This window comes from Anastrepha obliqua, chromosome 2 (assembly GCF_027943255.1).
Source record: "Anastrepha obliqua isolate idAnaObli1 chromosome 2, idAnaObli1_1.0, whole genome shotgun sequence".
Taxonomy (NCBI): Eukaryota; Metazoa; Arthropoda; class Insecta; order Diptera; family Tephritidae; genus Anastrepha; species Anastrepha obliqua.
In genome coordinates, this window is record NC_072893.1 from 105,439,425 (window position 1) to 105,461,939 (window position 22,515).

Sequence of the window (22,515 nt, forward strand, 5' to 3'; positions counted from 1 at the left end):
TAAAACCATAACTACAAAATCTTTAGGGAGCAATAAAATGTATACTCAAACATTGTTGCCTGCATTAGAAAATGTGTTCTAGGTTGTAGGGAGTGTAAAGGAGCCCGCTTAGACCTGGAGACCCATTTTGATATCCACAACTTGAATTCCAGTTCCGTCTTTAATTCCCAATGCATCTCTCTAATAAATGATAAAATATTGTAGATGGTTGCGTATACTACTGACATCCAAAGAAGTGAAAAAGTTTAGATGTTACGTTTTGCTTAGAGTGAGACAGTGGCAGAGGAACTGATCAATGCCCTCCACCTGCTCCTCGTGCTTGCAGTTGCAACAGAAGTCATTACAGGGAAACCCCATATGTTTCCCATAAGCGCCCGGTGATGATACCAACTACTTTACTAATGAAAAGCGCCCCTAGATTGATGAGGGACCTAGTTCCACGTCTGCTCCTTCTATGCCAGATCTTTATAGTTACTGCATAAGTAGGCTCTGTGGGTCATCTACTGTTGGCTTGCGCGAGGTAGACCGACCTGAACCAGGACTTGCTTGAGAATGAGGAATGCCCACATATTAGACAGAATTGATTGATTTAAGATTAATTCCCTTCCAGGTATGTCTCTGTATCCAGCCGCTAAAAATTTCAACTTTGCATTTATCAGAATGACGAGCCGTATATTATTATGCCTGGCTTCTTCTCTTCGCCTTAACGAAAAGCTTTTTTCTATATCGCTCATCGTACCGATTTGAGAGTGATGTAGTTTTAGGCACTCTTTTATTTTTTGGTATTAAGTCGTAACGATCATTATAATTAAGTCATCAGAGATCTATCCTTCTTTACATAGCTTCTGAGGTCACAAAATCATCCTTATCATTAGCTTTAAAATTCTACTGATCTTTAAAATCTCAGAACAACAAAAGCAAAAAAACAAAAAGGCTCTCGACATTCCATAAACGATCTATAAAACCCATATTTGGGCTTCAATCACTGCTGAATTTTAGGTTCACAAGAATTTTACTTAGCTTGCTTTTTAAATTGAGAAACTTGAGGGACACCAAGAACTTCAGCTTTCTCAGAAGGGAGTCTTAAAAGGCAGGAGGAATTATTCAGAAAGTAGAAAACCATTTTTTTTTATTTTACTCACCCATAAAAATGAAACAACTCTTCCAAGAACTTGCCACATTTGGTTTATTCAGCATAAAATTTAATTTAATATGTAAGAGTGTAATTTTAAATAACTTAAAATAATATTTACATGCTTAGTTTACTTATTAGAGTTTTATGAAAAGAAAAATTGATGCAATCGAAAAATGATTTTGAATGTACCTAAGGAGTGCAGCAATAAATTATAATGACGCACTATAAATTAATTATAAATTACCGTTAAGTGAAACACTTAAGGAATATTAAAGCAGCTCACTAATACAGAAATGATTTAAAGAGTTAGGTGTATGACTCGAATAGTTCTATCTTCTATTTAAAAAAAACTAATTAAACAACATTTTGTGTGCATTTTTCTGTAGTAGTGAAATATTTTCTATGTAAGATGGCATTTCTCGGCATCAAACCAGAAACACCACCCCTCGATGGCACCGCTTGCGGTTTATAGTAAAGCTTACGTACGCCCCTGATTTCTGGTCCCACATGCACTGGCGGCCCAACAGCCAAAACCCCCAACAATACTACGAATTGTGACCGAATTCATCATCTATAGTTTTGCTAACTCTTAGGTGCTGCTGCTCGGTACTGCGGATTCCGTTGCCAATCCTCCTTGATGAGATCGGCACCCTTTTCGCCAATCATAATGACCGGCGCATTTGTATTGCCACTGCTAATGGTCGGCATAATACTGGCGTCGATTACACGCAACCCTCTAACGCCATAAACGCGTAAACGTGGATCGACGACTGCCTCGGGATCCCAAGCCGGTCCCATTTTGGCGGTACCACATGGATGATAAATCGTCATAGAGATGGTGCGCGCTTGACACTCCAAATATTCATCAGAGTATATTTTATATTTACTGCAATTCGGCAAAGGTCGCTGATATAAGCGAGAACCGAATTGCTTGAAGACTTTAGCATTGGCAACCCTTAGCGCAATCTTTCCTCCTTCGACAATTGTTTTCACATCCAACGGATCATCAAAGTAGTTCGCATTAATGAGCGGATAGTGGAAAGGATTCGCTGAGGCGAGACGCACCCAGCCACGTGAGCGGGGGCGCAGCAGTAACGGCATGATAGTCCAAGTATCTTTATTGGCGATGGGCTTGAAAACCTCCTGATATATCGACTCCTTGAGGCCGAGTACTTGCTTAACGCGCGCGCCATTGTCCGAATTAATGGAAGCTGGTGCCATGTGGAACTGTATATCGGGCCAATCGATGGATCTGTTGGAGTAGGGCGTGTGCACAAAAGCCAAACCTTCTACGCCGCCAAGCGTTGTCATGGGACCACGTTCACGCAATACATACTGCATGGTGAGCGCTGTGGGATTGAAGCGATCTTGCACGATAGCCACGGGTTTATCAACCAGAAATGAAAGACCGCCCATGCCAACGTGATCCTGCATATTCTCACCAACTGGGAGGTCTTGTAGTACGCGTATGCCGTGTTTCTCTAATTGTGCCCGCGGTCCAATGCCTGAGAGCATCAGTATTTGTGGGGTATTGATGGCACCAGCCGACATAATGATCTCACGTTTGGCGCGTATGCGAAATACCTTACCATTTTTGACGAACTCCACAGTATGCGCGCGCATTGTGCTTGGCTCTATCACCACTTTGGTGACATGTGAGTTCATGGAAAGATGGAAGTTTTTGCGCAATCTAATGGGACGCAAGAATGCTTTTGCGGTGCTGCAACGTGAGCCGCGTCTTATGGTGCCCTGTGCAATCATAAAGCCGGTCTGTTTCTCGCCATTGATATCGCGGTTTTCATAGCCAATCTCCCGACCACCCTCGACAAAAGCCGCTACCAGCGGTGAGTGCCAAGGTGATTCCTGTACAGTCAATAACCCACCGCGACCATGATAAGGGCTATTCGCCAAATAGGGATTGCGATTATCCTCCGATTTTTTGAAATAATGTAACACGTTATCATAACCCCAACCGGTATTCCCCAGCGATTCCCAGTGATCATAGTCATGACGATTACCACGCACATAGAGCATATAGTTGAGCACACTGGAGCCGCCAAGCACCTTACCACGCGGCCAGTTGCACTGATTATTCTTCATGCCCAGACAGGCTTTGTTTGAGGGCTGCGTCTTGTACTGCCAATCGAGTTTGCTCAACTGCAGATACGCCGCCAAAGAAGGCACATCTGAGATTTCATTTTCATCTGGTCCCGCTTCAATGAGTAGCACGCGCCATTTGCGTATTTCCGTGAGACGATTGGCCACTACTGCACCAGCCGAACCAGCGCCCACTATAATGAAATCATAGTCGGGACTTAGATTCAATTGATCGATGGGTCTGGACTCCGGATCAACACTGTCGTAGCGGTAGTAGGTGATGGCAGCGAGGAGCAGTGGTATAAGCCAGAGACCGGTGGTGACTACGCCAAACGTGGACTTTATCACAGTTGTTATGAAGAGTAGATTGAGTACCATTTTCTTTGGATTGTGAGAGTTATGCGAATGCGCAAAGTGCTTTGTGGCTTAACTTAGTGTTAATGATGTAGCTGTTGATTTTTTTTGTTGTTTGAATATCACGCGGTAAATCGTTGCAGCAGTTTTTTGCGCTTGCTCATTGTAAATATGTGCGCGTATGTGCTGTAAGGCAGACGAGATGGCTTCTGGCTGGAGAGCTGTAAAGAAGTAATAAAAAGAGAAATACAAATTGATTAGCTTACGAACGGAGAGCCTGGAGCAGCAGGCAAGCGTTGAAAGTAGAATAAGTAGGTAATAAACGGCTTGGGAAATAATTTATGTGTAGTTAATGAATGCCAGATAATATTTTTATTGCCATTAAAAATAAATAATAGATAAATAATTATCGCATCTAAATGAGTTTGATATGAAATAATTTTATTTGCATAGAAACTGTTAAACTGTAATTAATGTGCTTACAATTAATTTCTCAATCTATAATTGCTGTTTTTATTTTTCTTTCAGGTGAGATAATTTAATCGATTACTACGGCTGATAAAACTGGAGTTGCTGCTTGAACGGATTCGCTTGAATGCGGATTAGAACTCTTAGCTGCGTCAATACTTGTGTACATCAATTTTTGATCCATGTCATAGGTGACAATTAAAATATTTATTATATGCAATTACTTTAAATTATAGTTCACTTGAAATCTAACATACCAATTTCGCTGTTTTAGAAAAATAAGTATGTAGATTCAGTGGCAGATGCCGCCACTGATTGCTGATTTGTTTAGTGCCATTTTTTGTATTACGAGGGGTGCCTTTTATATGTCGGGATTAGAGAACAAAAACAAATTTTAATCATCGAAAATCACTTTATTGGTTTTCAAAATATTCTCCATGAAGATCTATACACTTTTGTATGCGTTTGAATCAATTGTCGAAACACGTTTGCCACTCTGAATGAGGTACCTCCAAAACATGCATTCTGAATGCCGCAACCGCTTCTTCAGGTGTCGAAAAACGTTGACCTCTCAGTTTGTTTTTTACGTACGGGAATAAAAAGAAGTCATTCGGTGCCAAGTCAGGACTATTCGGCGGATGTGACCCATTAATTCGCTGTTTTGGGTGCTCAAAAATGCAGTTGTTTGAGCCGATGTGTGAGAGCTCGCATTGTCCTGGTGAAGAGTGATCCGTCTTTGGCGATTGATTTTCCTAATTTCTTGGAAGACAACTGGCAAACAAATGATTGTGTACCACTCAGAATCTACTGTTCTGCGTTGTTCTAGTGGTACGGTTGCGACATGTCCAGTTTTTCCGAAAAAACAGGCGACCATTTGCTTGGAAGTGCTTCGTGCGCGAACAACTTTTGTTGGATTTGGCTCATCTTGAAACACCCATACAGTCGACTGCTGTTTACTTTCGGGCTCATACGGGTAAATCCACGATTCATCACCTGTCACGATGTCATAGACGTGTTTCGAAGCCCCACGATCGTATTTTTTGAGCATTTCCTTCGACCAATCGACACGAGCCTTCTTTTGAGCGATTGACAAATTGTGTGGGATCCAACACGAACAAATTTTTTTAACAGTCAAATGTCTATGCAATATTGAATGTCTGCTGGTCCCACTAATGCCTAAAATTGTTTCAATCTCACGATAGGTCACATGACGATCTTGCAATACGAGTATCAGTTCGCGCACAGCATCAATGGTTTTCGGAACAACAACTGATTTTGGACGACCTTCACGAAATTCGTCTTGGAGTGAAATACGACCACGATTGAATTCACCATACCATCGATAAACACTGGTCCTTGATGGAGCTTCATCGCCAAAAAATGAATCAAGTTCATCCATGCAATGTTGCTGAGTTAATCCACGTCGAAAGTTGTAAAAAATAATCGCACGAAAATGTTCACGATTTAATTCCATTTTTGGACCGAGATGAATCTTTTAAGTTACTGTAAACAACACAAATAGCGCTGGTATTTCAAAACGTTCTGAGTACGTAAAAGCCAAAAAATGTCAAACTTTGCGATACAGCTGTCAGTTGCCAGATTGCAATACCAGGGTTGCCAAATCCCGACATATACAAGGCACCCCTCGTATATACATTTCAGACATTTTGCTAAAATTTTAATCGTAGTTTCATTAAAATATAATCGTTTCTTAAAAATTCTAAGACAAAAGTATTTTTTTTACGTTAGCGGTTAAAATTTTTCGTGGAAAAACATAAGTTGGTTTAATTTTCAAATATGTTTTTTAATTACTTAAGAAAATTTTTTTACCGTCTACCACCGACTTTATTTCAGAATGTAATTTTCAGATTACATTTTCAAATTTTAATGCAAATTTTTAAAGTATGTTGCATATTAGAAGCTGAAACCTTTTTATTGAAGGTGATATTAAACACTTTATCACACATTTGATTTTGATCAAAAGATGGTTTACAAGCTGGTTATAATTTTTCTTTACTATCATACATTCATTCCTCTTACTTTTGCCAAAAAATGTATGATGTCCACTGCGTGGCGTTCTACAAATTTCCAAGCAAATGTTTTTATATGTTGAAACATGCGAACAATTTTGTAGAGCTTAATTATTTTTTCCCCTCTCAAAAAATATTTTATTCTACTTTTTGTGTTTCATGCCTATAAAATAAAAGATCTTAATAAAATTTCTGCGTCAAGCTGATGTTCCGCATACAGTCTGTCATGAGCCAACTAATCACTGTTTTGTATTTTTTCTTACCTGCATAGGAAAGTATTGATGTTGATGCATTACAAAAATCTAAAAATATCAGATGCGTGTTCAATTCATTCAGGCTCCTCAAATTTAGCAAAATGATGTCACATTTGATTGTTTTGCATGAAAAAGCCTAATTGACAAATGCAATAACAATTAGAAATATGAAAAACAAGTCTAAAGCTATGACAAAAATTACATAAATACACAAAAAAAAAAAAATGCACAATAGAAAAATTGCAAAAGCTTTGCAACCGGCGTACGCAGTAGAGATGGCGGGGTTGCCAGTAGAACACAACACAAAAAGAAGTAATGAAGTAAATGAACAACAATGAAATTAGAAGGCAAAGTATAACAAAGCCAAAGAAGTAATCAAACCAACGAAAATGCAGAGGCAAAATACAAAAGTGCAATTATCGAAAATAGTGGACAACATAGCGAAAATAATCAAATTTTGTAATAAACAATATTCTATTTTCACTAATCAATATTTAAAATTTTTTGGGATCTCGAGTTGAATACAAGCTAATCCCGAAATTTTCGATGTCTGAAACCTCCATTACTATCCACGTATTTTTCAAAATACTGCACTGCCTATTGCCCAGAACCAATGGCTAATCTTTTTTAATTGCCCAAAAACTGATTTCTAGATACTTCTACGACGATAGTAAAGTATGCAAGCATTGTTCAGGTAATTCAATACAGTTATTGAAGCGGATTCTCTTGGCCATTGCTATTAACTTTTTCGAATGGACAAATTCAAATAACAAAGCGAAGCCGCACAAAGCGAGACGAAAAATCAAATACAATTTTTTTTGTGCTTTGTTTTTTTAAATAAATGATTATGAATAGCCGTAAAATCGCGACTACGTGACTTCAAATGTGTTGCGCGTGCAAAAAAAACCAAATTCAATTAAATGCTTAAAGCATGACTATTAAAAGTTGAAGGGGATGATAGAGAAATTAATGTGAGATCCGTTCAAAATGAAAATCATTTATAAGTGTTGCAGTGAGGTAGAGATTACACGCACTTTGCAAATTTTTGTAATCCACTAAGTAAAGACTAGCAGTAAACATATTTGTTGGTGGCAGCGAAGTGCTAGGTAATTGACAAATAACACCAAAAAGAAAAACAAATAATGAAAAAAGTTAGTAATTCATGCATTCATAGTATTCGTTGGGTAGGCGGCAAGATCAGCATAAATATACATAGTACTTTTTTTCTATTGAATTTTCACAACTTCACTGTTTCTAGTCTCCCTCTCATGATTTCTATTTGTGTTTATTTTTTTTTTTATTTCTTTTATTTATTTTTTTATTTTTTTTTTTATTTTTTTTATTTTGTTTTTTGATTTTTTATTCTTTTTTGTTTGTTTTTCTTTGCTATTGTCGCAAGTTTTGCTGCTCTAGAAACTGGGTCAATAACTATAGGAAATGAAACAGCGAATCACGCGTAAAAAAACGAAAGACTTAAGCAACAAACCCATTGCTCGCACTCGTATTAGCAATTGCCGCTGCTTATATGCAAATTCAATAATATTTTACTTAGTTACGCATGCGATGATCCCGTGAGGTTAATAAACTTAATTATGCGCTTATAAATATCGAAAAACTATTTTTGTTAGACATTTGACATGCAACTCGAATGATTCGTGTAACGAGTCAACAGAAAATCAACAATCTACGCGCTTTCGCACTTCTTCGCTTACTAACGAAAAACGATATAGAAATAACTTGAGACTTTAAAATGTTCGCTGGTTATTTTATAATTCAATAAAAAATAAATCGGATATATTTTAACATGCAAAGCAATAAGCGTGTGTTGGTTCATATTGAAATTTTGATGTGCTGTTTTGCGCGTGCCCTTGCAGATTTGCATTTACGTTGCGATTTGGCTCACATTTAGAATAATTATGACTTAAGAAGACACGTCGGGTGGAGTCGTGGTTAAAATATTTCGAAAAATTGTATTACATTTTTGCCCATTCCAAGACAAGTAGGTTGATTGTAGTCGGTGACTGAAGGCAACGACACTTTTATGTCAAAAACAAAAGTTCTTTGTTCCACTACCCTCTTGCTAAGGTCATTGTTATTACTATTATTTTTATTAAATAGAATAAACAAATATAGAATTAAAAAAAAATTTTTTTTTGTCGCGACAACTACCAAGTACAGCACTCAGACAACATTAAGTCCATTGTATTGCACTCGGTTTCCCTTTTTAATTTCCATTAAATCTACCCCAGCTCCGAAGAAATCTGAGTAGATCTTGTGGTGCCAACGAGCCTTGTGGTCGCTTCTTACAACATCACATCCAAAGACCTCAAGCCTGCTACGAGCGAAAGCCGGGCAGACGAACAGAAAGTGGTACACCTTCTCATCCTCTTCTCCACATGCTGGACAGAGTTGCCTACCTTTTCCATGTGCTTCGCCCATAGAAAGTGGGCCGTCATCAGTCCAACCATCTGCCTGTACTCCCTTTTGCTTAATGACAGGAGGATCTGCGACAGTTGGTCGGGCATGACAGGTGAAATCAGTTTTGTCCATGTACAGCCTCTCTCAACCTGCCAAGCTAACTTGTGGGTTGAAGTAAACCATTTGTTAACCGTGGCTTTGTTGGCTGCATAAGGGAATGGTCAGAGTCAGAGGTCTCATTACCCACGATACCCACGTGACTCGGGACCCATGTTAGCACCAGGATATTATGTCTACCGACATAGCTAGGTTTACAAGACTCAACTACCCTTGAAGTGGTTGGAGGACTGTCTAAGGTCATGAGGGCAGCTTTGCTGTAGCCAATTCTCTCTTATTCCAAAAGAATATAGCCTGAAAAGTCCATTGAGGTGGAGACTGTTCCATTTAACAATCACACTCAGAGGTCGGTGGTAATCCAGCGCAGCCTAGATATCTCTTTTTATATATTCAGTTCCAGTTCCAGTTCCCATAGTCACTTTATTTCGGCAATTAATTTGGTATAGTCACAATTGACAAATAGAAATCATCATAAAAATCCATATACAAATGATTTTAAATAGTTTTCTGACTAATATTTAATTCCTGAGCAATGGAATAAGTCGAAGGTTTGGGGCCGTTCAAGTATTACGTAAGCAGATTTATTACAATTATTTACCCCCCCCCCCCCCCCCCCCCCCCCCCCATCCCCCTTGTCAGCAAAAGTAAGCAAAGCTTTTACCTCCTCCCCTCATGCTTACGTAAACATTTTTCAATTAAAAAATGTATTTTTTTTATATTATAATTACAATATAATGTTATAATTATAATTTTAAAAATAAGAAAATAGATTTAGAATAGAGATTAGATTTTACTGATGCAGTATTCAACATAGAGTAAGGGATAAACATATTATAATCTTACGAACATAACAAACTTATTTTAAATTTTGGGTACACATATTAAATTCAAGTTAACAGTCTTCAGTCCATGAAACCCGAATCCATGATTCTAAGTTTTCGATGACATTGGATTGCTTGGATTGCTGCTCAGTGTTGTGAACCGCTCACTTTCATCCGATTTTGGAATGTCTACGTCGTTCTCATCGAGCCATTCAACATCATGGTGCTCTAAATTTTGAATAATGCACATCAGTTCATTAGCACGACGAGCAGCGACTCTTACAGGTCTAACTTTCCTATCAGTGTGCGTGTTTGCTTTTTTATGGATCTTCTCGATGTGACGATTTAGTGACTTGATGGAAGCATGATAAAGACCACACGTTTTGCATGTTCGACTTGATAGCCTCAATTTTACCGTCGGACAAAAATAATCGTAGGGCATTTGCAGGAAATCTTTGAGTGAAACACTTAAGCGTAGAGCTAAATTGACTGGAAGATCAAGAAATTGCCCTCCTTCATCCAAAACCAAGTCATCAACTGTTTGTTTTACTTTTACAGGTGGTGGAAGAAACCTGTTATCTAGTAATCTGAATAGGCCACTTCTTGGCCCACAGCATTCTGTATTTCTACATTTTACAATTTGAAGCAAGTATTGGCTTTCACGCACATGTTCTGAATACCATTTAATGTCTGGAAAATCAGGAACATCTTGTTGACCTGCCCCAACATATTTTGCAGTAACATTATAGCCATCAATTTCCATTGAACTCCATACTTCAGCTAATACATTTCCTGCAAATTCGAAATTAGATCTTTCTAAATGTTCATCAATTGTAACGCCACGTTCATCCAAATGAGACCCAAAATGGTCATGAGGCAATATTAAACCAGCCAGTTCCCGACTAAGAGGAGCCATTCTGGGCTCTACTCTGTTGTACGCACTTCTTCCAGGAGCATTGGTAGCTAAAAACAATGCATCGAGATCATGTCGCTTAAAGTGTTGTATAGCAAACCCTATGACTTTTTCATAACGCGGATTTTCATCTGGCCCTCCATGAACCGTCATGATTACCACAGGTTTTACTAGTCCATGGTCAGTTTTAGCTAATGGTCGAAACTCTTCAAGTTCGAGTAGGGTCTCGAAATCCTGAGCATGAGTATTAGCAGTAGATGAACTATGCTTTCCACTTCGAATAGCGATGTATGTTGGTTCAGAATATCCAACGGCTTGCCCTAGCATACTGGAAGTGATTTTGATACCAGCGTAAACAGATGGTATTAATTTATGACGCTCAGCGATTACCCAATCGTGGTCAGGTAATTTGATTCTATATTCCATGTGCATTAGAAGAGGTGCTTGCTTATTTGCCGCAGTTACGCCAATAGGGACTCGAGCTTTATCATCTTGAGATATGAAAAATACTTGATCTGGTCCAAGTATGGATGCTATGTTCTCTAAATAATGGATTGATGTTTCAGCGAACTTCATATCTAAGTGGCTCTTGTGGTGATCAGTTTGAGCCCGAATGAGCTTAATAGGGACTGTCGATACATGTCTTCTGCAGAATTAGACTTTCTGGCAATCAAACGAAGATATGTCCCACTGCGACTAATGTCAAATCCTATTTTACGTAATTCTTGTGTGAGTTCATCAAGAGTTTTTACGCTGCGAATAGATTCCGTTCGTCTTCTATCATCTGCTGCACTCCCAAATAAAGCTATATCCGCAATTGTTTTCAATAGTGATGGTTGATTGCTTTCAAGATTAGGACGTCCCACTGAATCCCTCAGAGATAGTCTTTTTTTATTTCTGGATTTTCATGACAAATATCTTCTAACTTTCTTTTCATACCATCCCTGTGTTTCTTCTGGGCATCTGCGTTTTGAATCTTCCTGGTTAAAGACTGTTTTGCTGTTTTTATTTCCTCACGCAACTTAATGATCTGTTTATCAACTTCAGGACGGCTTGGCATAGTATCTCTGGTAGAATACAAAGCGTTCAGATTTTTTTCGAGTAGAGCAATCTTATTTTTCATAGCTTCCTGAGAAGGTTTTGCTCTCTGTTTATCTGTTGTGATTCATTACCGGGTTTTATTTTCTCTTCTTCCTGTTTTTTAATATTTGAAGCTGGCTGTATAATTTGTGTTTTTTCTGCAGGTTTACAGGTAGTCGTTGCCTAAAAGTACAAATTTTCCATTGGTTCTGCTAAAGATTATCTTATTAAGCTACATAGGTAAATACAAAGTATGCAATAAAAACTGCGTTTAAAGATTATTTAAAGCCATAGTTCGACATTTACGTGTATCACCTTCCCCCAGAGGGAAATTGCAAAATTCGCATAAATTTTTAATATTTCTAGTACTCATAGGTACCTAAAATGATTTCGTCACTCACCTTGGAAAAAAAAATTTAGTAGATTGGATTTATTCTTAGTCGCCGCTTGCAATTCTTCTTCAATTCTCTTAGATACAATGATATCTAGTTCCTTGTCGGACTTTGCTTGTAATTTATAATTTCGCCACACTTCGTTAACTAACTTTTGTACATTTTGTACTTTCGTACTTGTATGAGATTTTTTAAAACTTTCGAACAATTTTTGGTATAATTTGGATTTGTCTATTTGAAACGACATCTTATTTAAACGTTAAACTTTGGCTAATGGAATCAACGGTAACACAAATATTGAGTTGCGTGGTATCCGAACAAAACAAAATTTAGACAAGTGAACAGCGCGCGGCAATTCCCCGAATCGCGTATGCGTGTATATTTGCGGGAATCCCCGAAAATGCGTTTCGTTTTCAAGCATAGATAATGTGAGGGTTGCCATTCGTGTAAAAAAGTAAATAACTACTGATGACGTAATCATCATCTAGACTCCCCAACCCCCCATGTCATCCAAAATAAGCAAAACAAAGAACCCCCCACCCCCCCATAGTGCTTACGTAATACTTGAACGGCCCCTTTTCGACAAAAGCGACACAACTCAAAATTAACTCAAATTCGTAGTTTTGCCGTTAAAAGCAAAAATCAACTACAGAGTTTATATATTTTTATCTGGAAAAGCGTCATAAGCGAATCTTGAAGCAATTCTGAGAGATGGCGTTAGTGTCGTTTTGTCAGGTGATCGAATTGGCGTGTCACTTATCTAGAAAACTGACCCAACTCAGTATTTTTTATTTTTGAATTATGTCACTTTTCTCAAAAACCATCAAAGTGCTCGCATGCCGGTCCTACTCGACGAATTCCATGATTTGATCAAATATTTTCGTTGATTGGCATACCAAAACGGAATCGTTGGATTCACCGATTTGCTGTTGCATTCGTTACAGCATTGGGACCATAAACAGCACTTAAGAATGAAAAAAAACTTACAAAACATATTTACAACAACTGTAATGTCCGAAGTGACGGACGCAACCATGATTAGGTGCAAACGGAAAACGATGCTCGACAATGTTCTAAGTAACATTTCTTATTAAAAAATCTCAACTCACAAAATAATCATTATTTCAGAGCGCAAGTTTTATTTTGAAACCAAAATTATATTGTAGTTCGCTATGTGACTCCATTTTTTAAGCGATTAATTAAAACTCGAAATGGAATTCTTAGTAATATTTTTTGTGGATTTCGCTCAACAGAAACTTTTCTACGATACTTAGAAGCTTTTGATTTTGTTCATTTAAAATTTGATCTCGGTCTCTCGATCCAGTACGCCTGGTATTTGCGCTCAATGTAAACAATTGGCAATTCAGTGACTTCGTGTTGCTAAATAGGACATTTAAATAAATTCAGATTTAAATGAATAAAAAAAATGACTTTGAGCTGTGGTTGAGGTGCGTATAGTCATATGCCATTCATTACATCGTTACGTAAGTTGTAGTACAAACAAATTTCGAACATTAAAACTTAGTGTGCAATGAACTGTGAGTTAATAATTGTTGTTTTTGTTTTTGTTTGTAATTACTGGATTTACTTTTTCACAACCATATACTTGGCAGGCAATTATTTATTATACTTTTCACCTCTTATTAGAATTGTTAGGAAAATTTCTAACGATTCTGAACTCTTGAAACTTAGTCAAGTAAATGACTATGAATTACACAAATAAACATGGTTTTGGACCTGAGCAACTAAACGTGTTTTCTAAGGTAGTTTTATTTTTGCTTTGTCGAAATGCAGCATTACAGAGTAATTAGTAATCAAAAATGAAGTTGAATTGAATCGTTTATATGAGACATATTCCAACTCACAATGCGCCAACCGTGATCTCTAGGAGTTTTAATAGCGAGAATCCGGGATCCCGTACTATTTGCCATCAATCCCAGGGCTTTTGAGACTTGAAATTTCTTATGAAGTACGTGCTGCGCCATCTTTTATGTCGGTATGAAAACATTGAATAACTTTGAAAAAAAAAAAACAACTGATTTGTATAAGTGAGGTATTTTTAATTGGTTTGGTTATTTACAATTTATTAAAACTATTTTTTGAATAAAATATCAATCAAGTGGCCACCATATTAGCAATCACAAACTGCGATCTTTTTTCTGCTTTCTTCACCACCTTGTCAGGAATTTCGGGTTTTATAGCGTCGATTTCAGTTGCTTCGGTGTAAAGCGATCCATGGTTGAAATTGCACTGAATTGACGTATCGAAAACGTGTATGTTGAAGTCGATCGGTTGGTAAATGACGAAGTTATTCAGCGTTTACCTACCGACACAAAAATACATGTGAAATGGAAATGAAAAAGATCCCCTTCATAGCAAAAAAAGAAAAAAACATTTAAAAGCACTTTGCATTTAAAACACTTTTGTGGTAAAAATCAGCTGGGTTTTTTGTGTTCAATGCTCAGCTGTTCAATTCATTGAAATATGTATTAGTATTCATATTGTATCAAATGGTTGGTTAAAGTGGTGATTCATCCAGAATCCAACTAGGTCTTCCGCGCCATTTTGTTTCCACGTCCTCGCTACCAACTTGTTTGATGGGTGCATGACTATATCCAGTTTGTGCGCTTTAAGAACCTAATTAGGTTGTTGACGTCTAAACCAGACAGTTGTTCGGGACTCTCGAACAGATGTTTGCCCAGGGTTGACATTCTTTCCTTCCATAAGGCAGAATATTCACGATTTTTCTTTCCAGCGGCCCGCTTCATTTAGCCTCAATGTAGTCATAGTTGCCATCTTCTTGATATTATCTACGTGCATTAAGAGCCTAAATAAGACATGATCTCATTATCTCATTGCACAGACTGATCTTTGTATTCTGCCGAGTAATTTCATGTTGTAATCTCTCCCTAGAGCTTTCCACCAAACTCCATACAAATACGATAAAATAGGTCGTATAACCGCCTTCTTCGTCTTCTTAATTGGCGCGATAACCGCTTACGCGATTTTTGCCGAGTCGTTTCTTTCTCGTGCTAACCGGCGCCAGTTGGACACACCAAGCATACGTTTACAGGCGTATAAAGCAATTTCTGCTTTCCGTACCCGGTTTCAATGTTTAATTTCGAGCTAAGTTTGGAGTACAGAATTACTCCTAAGTACTTTGCACTGGGTGAAAGTTAGAGACTTTGTCCATTGTCCTGGTGGTGAAAAGCATAACTTCTGCTTTACGCGGGTTTAAACTTAGGCTACAGCCTGTGGCCCAGCTGGTAAGCTCGTCTAGCGCCCTTCGAATGATTTCGCTGATCGTATTAAGACACAGTTCTGATGCCATTAACACCACATCATCAGCGTACGCAATCACTTTTACCCCACCTATATTAAGTTTTATTAAGATTTTGCTAATCACACATAATCAAAGAAGTGGAGATAATTCTCTCCCGTGTGGAGTGCCCCTATGGACGGTCCGTCTTAGTTATGTTGATATTACCCATATTAGCTTTGATGATCCTGTTTTCTAGCATAGAGATTATACAATTGTCCACCCCGTACGTCTATCAACGCCCGTTGGATGGCATCAGTACTAATATAATTAATCCATGGTATACTGTTTCTTCTCTAGAGAGTTCTCTATTGTTCGAATTACCTCGTGAAGCGCTGTCTCCATACATGCGTACCTTCATGTTGTGCAGTTGATATACCACAGCTCTCCAATGAACTGCTGAGGTGTATATCCACAAGCCTTTCAAAAGTTTTTAAAAAAAATGACGGAGGATTGATTAGTATAAAACCCTTGGCGGATTCATGCCTCTCCCACCTATTTTTGGTATGGAGACGGCCTTAACTAGTTTTGAACTATCTGGAATATGACCTAAGGTTGAACACGATTTGAAAATTTCCACTAGCCATGGTAGGATACAGTTCAGGGTTTCCTGTAACATCTTTGGGATGATCCCATCAAGGCCCGGAGATTTAAATGGTCAAAAGGTCGTAATTGTTGCATCTGCAAGATGATTTGAATCATATTGGCTCCGCCAAATATTTCCACTTTCGTGGGCGCTGCATCCCGGGAAATTACTGTTTAACAGAAGATCTAGCTATTTTTTGTCATAACACTCCAAGTGTCATTTGGTTTTTTGACCCAAGAAGCCATTGAGTGATCCTTGGAAGTTCAGTTTTCCCAATTTCCCGTCGAGTAGCTGAGGTTAAAGCTTGATCTAGAGTTTTCTCTTAGTTTTAAGAGCTCACTGCTCCACCAAGGAGGGTGTGTTTTTTTGCTGTATTTTATAGGACAGGACGTTTTGTCTTCTCTAATGCTGTAACCTTACTCTCAAGGTTTTCCGAATCTTTGAAATTGAAAACATTGGCAAACACAGTGGTCACCCAACATACCCTCGTACCGAAATCCTTCCTATCGTTGTTTTCATTTTAAAATTTTTGAGTTAGTCCCTCTCATTGTTCATCGTTAGTCTAGTTGGGAATGCAGGAAATGTAAAAGGTTCTCCATTTAAAGTGGAAGCATCGAGCCACCTTATAACTCTATTATGCCACGAAAGTAAAAAAAAAACAAGTTGCAACAGCGCAAAATATGGCAGGCAATCCTCGAATCGTTCTCATATGTGAGGGCCAAAAAGTTGAGCAGAGTTTGTTGACTTGTGTCATTCTGTACATAAATTGTTGAGATTTATAGGCGATAAAAAATCAATAAATAACTTGGTCAGTGAAATGTAATTTGTTGTAATGAACTTCAGTTAATAACATATTTGGACCACAACAATTCCAATTCCTCGAAACGATTTAACTGATAATGACAGCACGCGCTTTGAACCCAACGGGTTCGGGCCGAATTCCTTACCCTGATTGTTATCTTGTTTTTTTCGATGACTGCTGAAAACTATCAGGTCAGTCCATAAGTTCGTGCGTATTTTACCCATAATTTCACTTTTGTACGATTTTTGCATACAAAAAATTATTCGCGGAATATAACGCAACTATTTATATTTTCTTTGATATATTGTGGATAAAATGGAATCTTCGAAGGCGTATAAGAAGCATATTTTGTATTTTTTTTATAAAAGTGGTAAAAATGCAACAACTGCTGCTGCAGAAATAAACACTGTTCACGGAGAGGATACCGTGAGTGTAGGGACTGCGCAAAAGTGGTTTTCAAAATTCCGAAGTGGTAACTGCGACGTGAAGGATGCCCCGCGCGCTGGTCGTGCTGAAGTCTTTAACTCCGACGCCTTGCTCGAACTCGTGGAAGCTGAGCCAAACTTCACAGTCGATATGATAGCTCAGAGGTTAAATTCATCGCATGGAACCGTTCACAGGCACGTGGTTCATTTGGGAAAGCTTGGTTCAAAGCTGGGAAAATGGGTTCCGCATAGACTTTCCGTCGGCAACCTTCAGCAGAGAGTGAATGTGTGTTCTCAGCTGCTGCAACGGCTTGAAAATGAAAGTTTTTTGAACCGTATCGTTACTGGTGATGAAAATTGGTTCCTTTACAATAAACCCGTACGCAAACGCCAATGGTTAGATAAAGGTGAAACACCAGAACCGACTCCTAGAGATGGCCTTCACCCCAAGAAGATTCTCCTGTCTATTTGGTGCGATATGGCCGGTATTGTTTATTATGAACTTCTGGAACCAAACCAGACGATAACTGCTGAGTATTATTCCCATCAGCTAGCAAACCTGAATGAGGCACTTAAATAAAAATCGACCGTCTTTAGTGAATAGATGCAAAGTTTTGTTTCACTACGACAACGCAGGACCGCATACCGCAAGGCAAATATTAGGCAAGCTGAACGAGCTCGGATGGGAGCTACTGCCGCATCCACCATACCCTCCGGATATTGCACCTTGTGATTATCACCCTTTCCTTGGACTTCAATCCCATATGTGCAACAAGAACTACTCCCCAAAAGAAGCTATAAAAAGGGATATCGAAGCGTATTGTGGCTCCAAGGACAAACAATTTTTTTTGGGAAGACATAGTAAATAATGAGGGAAAATATATTATTGATTAATAAATACTGTAAACATCCTTTTTATTAATTTTAAAACCACCTTTAAAAAACGCACAAGCTTAGGGACCGTCCTGGTATTTTAAAGCGTGTTCCATTTTGGCTGCCTATTGCGAAGTTTGGAAAAAAACGCATTTTTTTTTTTAACTTTCATGTTTTGTATTAAAGAGTGTACGTTTTGAGGTTATGTCTGAGGCGTACAATATTCGATAAGTGGTCGCATTGGTTCTTTTGCGACAATGTTTGGATGTCGTTTTGGCCAAGTGCCAAAGTCAATTCCATGAATGATGTTTTGAAAATTACCTTTGAGTTCAGGATCTTGAGTTTCAAAACTCCAAAAAGACAAAAATTACAGCTTGCAATCATATGGTTCTGCTGGAAAATTCACAACGCCAGAGTTCGATTCTTATTATCTTATTACTTCGGTAGTGGAAAAGTTGTTGTATCTTCGATGACTAAACCTCGATATTCACATTTGATAGCTGTGAAATAATAATACTGTGTGTTCTACAAAAAAATCCGTTAAATCCTAAATAGACGGTCCTAAAGGAACATAGAATATTTTATAAGTGCATTGAGGTGCCTATTAATTTTATTGCTTTGTTATTAGTTCGAACTTAAATTGACTGTTATCTGCTCAGCCGACTGTACAATGTGAAAATTATACATATTTCAACAGCCTTTTCCTTTCCACTTCACACACGACGAGAGAGTTAATAATTAGTATTCTTTGTGAAATCTGATATTGTATGGCGGTGCTTCAATATGTGATCTAAGTTTCATGCGAAGGGGAAGAAAATATGGATGAGTCTATGCACATTCACCCATAATCTATAATTGTAGATAGGTCGAATGAAAATAGCCGGTGGGTGGGAAGGATGAAGAAATATATATATATATATATGTATGTGTGTAGAAAAAATACAGATATTTATGTACGAGTAAACTATGGATCGGATTGACAACTTGTGCTGTGCGAATGGGCTATCGGCAAATCCCGCCAAGACTGGTATTGTCCTCTTTACCAGAAGGATGAAGCTTGATGGACTCGTTCTGCCAAAGCTAAAAGGAGTCACAATCCAGCTATCCAAGGAAATTAAATATCTTGGAGTAATCCTCGATAGTAAGCTCCTATGGAAATCACACGTTGAAACAAAGGCATCCAAAGCACTGACAGCTTTCTGGCAGTGCAAATGTGTCTTTAGGAAAACGTGGGGTATCTCTCCTAGCAAGGTCCTATGGATCTACACGGCTATGATAAGACCCATTATCACCTATGCATCAGTGGTCTGGATGAGTAGACTCTCTCTAGTGGGAGTCAGGAGGACCTTATCGAGACTACAACGCACTGTGGCCATATGTGGCCCGGAACTTTTCCGACTACTTCAGGCCCGGCATTAGATGCTCTGATTGGTTTACCACCACTTGATGCTTTCATCCAAGGAGAGGCCTTGAAGGCCATCTGCAGACTGAAACACAGTGGGAACTGGTACGGCCCTTGTCCGGCATTGGAACACAGAGAAGGCATGGACATCGATCCAACGATTCTCTCCATGCCCCTTGACTCCATGCCATCAAGAGTCGTACTTGAAAAGAGATACAGTGTTGTGCTACCAGAGACTCAGTTGTGGGAAGACTCAGAAAATGAGCCCGGCAAACACTGTTTTTGCATTTTTACGGATGGCTCCAGAACCGAGCATGGCTCCGGCTCTGGGGTCTACGTGGAATCCAGCGGGACAAAACTGCACTTTGCTCTTGGAATGCATGCAATTGCAATTCAAGAAGCGATGAACTTTGTTGTGGAAAAGCGATGGAGAGGCAGATCTATATGTGTCTGCAGCGATAGCCAAGCTGCGCTTATGGCCTTAGGCAGCCCTCCAACCACATCAGGGGTAGTCAAGTCCTGTAGATCCATGCTGAACTATGTCGGTAGATATAATAGCCTGATGCTAACATGGGTCTCGGGACACGTGGGTATCGCGGGTAACGAGACCTCTGACTCCTTAGCTAAGATGGGCTCTGAGGCCAACTTCTTTGGCCCGGAGCCCGTTTTGCCACTCCCTTCTGAGGCCATCACGGCCACGGTTAGCAAATGGGTAACTACCACCCACAAGCGAGCTTGGCAGGCTGAGAGAGGCTGCAGATGGACAAAACTGATGTTACCTGTCATGTCCGATCGACTGTCGCAAACCCTTCTGTCATTAGGCAGAGGGGAGTGTAGACGGCTGGTTGGACTGATGACGGGCCACTTTCTGTGGGCAAATCACATGGAAAGGTTGGGCATCTCCGACAGTGTACTCTGCCCAGCTTGTCAAGAGGAGGATGAGACGGCGGACCACTTCCTGTGTGTCTGCCCCGCCTTCGCCCGAATCAGGTTTGAGGTCTTTGGCACTTATGTGTTAAGAAGCGACCATCTTGGCTCCTTGGCACCACAAGATCTACTCAGATTTCTTCGGAGATCGGGTAGATTTAAAGAAAATTAAAAGGGAATCCAAGTGTAGTACAATGGACTCAATTAATGTCTGAGTGCTGCACTTGCTAGTTGTCCCGACAAAAAAAAAAAAAGAAAGCCAAGCCGCCGTGATTCTTCCTTCCCTCATTGTGGGATATCGCTGATTAGAGGTCTACTAAAGCTTTCGAAATAGTGGATCACAAGTAAGAAGTGAAGCCTACGCCTCCCGTGAGGTCATTGTTGGTCAGCCAAGGTATTCTAAAATAACAAACTAACCTGTTGAACCTCTACACGAGCATCGAATAGCATAGTGTAGATGTTCATTATTTGTGGAGCTAATATATTTGCAGAGGTTGGTCTAGACGTCTAATATTCTGTCGAAAAGTGCTTGCAGATAGTGCTACATGGAAGTCAGCTCGTTTTACATCACTAATGTCATAAAACTGCCCAACGATCGAAAACATGTATTTTATTCTCCAAAAAATATTGATTTTTATTCAACTTATCAAATTAGAAAAAAAACCTTTACCCTTGAAAAATTCTGATGCGGATTTTACCTTCAGAGCCTACAAATTTAATTAGAAAATATGTATAAATGAAGTTCAAATTTATATAATACTATATAATCGAAGCGAACTTGATGTGTGGAGCAAATTCATATCTTACGAACTCAAGCAAATGCGAAAAACACAAATTCGAATTGAAGAGTAAACAAATTAACAACTAATGGGTATTTTTTTAATTTAAAATTTATTAACGCTGCAAGTCGCACAAATTCTAGTTTAGCTCTGCAAAATTATTGTATTTTTAATATACGAGGTGTGTTCAAAAATTAAGGTGACTTTTCATCTTGATTTGTTTTTTATTTTTTTGTTGTATTGGTACGCGTGTGAGCGATTTCATGTTGATTCAAGTAATTTGGTTTATTTTTATGCTTGAGTATAACACAGGGTGGGCCATATAGGGTTTGCTTTTTGAACCACCTATTTTTTTGAGAATGGTAACACAAATGACATGTTAAATGTGTTCATAATTTACTTAAAGGTTTGACAAAATGTGTTCATAATTTACTTAAAGGTTTGACCTATTTCCAAAGTGGTGAGTATTCAACTCAAACTGTGAAAAACGAAAAATCATCTTTTCTGATGAAGCTCATTTTCACATCGGTGGCTACGTCAATAAGCAAAATTGTCGGATTTGGGGCTCAGAAAATCCACACGTTACTGTAGAGAAGCAAATGCATCCACAACGAGTCACTGTTTGGTGCGGTTTTTGGTCTGGCGGCATCATCGGGCCATTTTTTTTTCGAAAATGAGTGAGGAGCCGAGGTTAAAGTAAATGGTGAGCGTTACCGTGACATGCTCAACGAGTTTTTGTTTCTAAAAATTGAAGAAGATGACATGGACGACATTTGGTTTCAACAGGACAGTGCAACTTGTCACACTGCCAAAGTTACACTCGAACTTTTGGCTAGCGTTTTTGAAAACCGAATTATCAGCCGAAATTCCGATATCAATTGGCCGCCTCGGAGCTGTGATTTAAGCCCGTTGGACTATTTTTTGTGGTAGCCGTTAAGGACAAATGCTATGCGAACCATCCAGAGACGATTGCGACAATGCTTTAAAATACGAAATCGAAGTTGGCATTCATGAAATTGGAGCCCAAACAATCGAAAATGTGCTTAAAAATTTAGTTGATCGAATGGCCTACTGTAAAGCCAGTCGTGGCAGTCATTTGAACGATGTTATTTTTCATTCATAAATGAACATGTTCAATCTTCAAAAGAAAAAAGAAGTTTGAAAAAATATTGATTAGCTTTTTTATAGCCGATTCAAAAAGCAAATTTTACATGGCCGCCCACCCTGTATATATAGCAAGAACTAAGCTAAAGTAATAATAAGCTGAAAAAGTTAAAAAAAAAAAAATTAAAACTTTTGAGAATCATTGAATGCTGAACATTT

The 22,515-nt window shown here is 38.7% G+C and overlaps 1 protein-coding gene across 1 annotated transcript in view; it reads right to left on the bottom strand.

Annotated features, from left to right (window-relative positions):
- Positions 1–1,717: 1,717 nt before the first annotated feature.
- Positions 1,718–22,515, bottom strand: part of LOC129239066 (glucose dehydrogenase [FAD, quinone]) — a 47,191-nt gene continuing 26,393 nt past the window's right edge. The window contains exon 2 of the mRNA XM_054874347.1: positions 1,718–3,807. Within this exon, the coding sequence (XP_054730322.1) occupies positions 1,718–3,610 (1,893 nt within the window). The 5' untranslated portion in view covers positions 3,611–3,807. The remainder of the gene's footprint in view (positions 3,808–22,515) is intronic.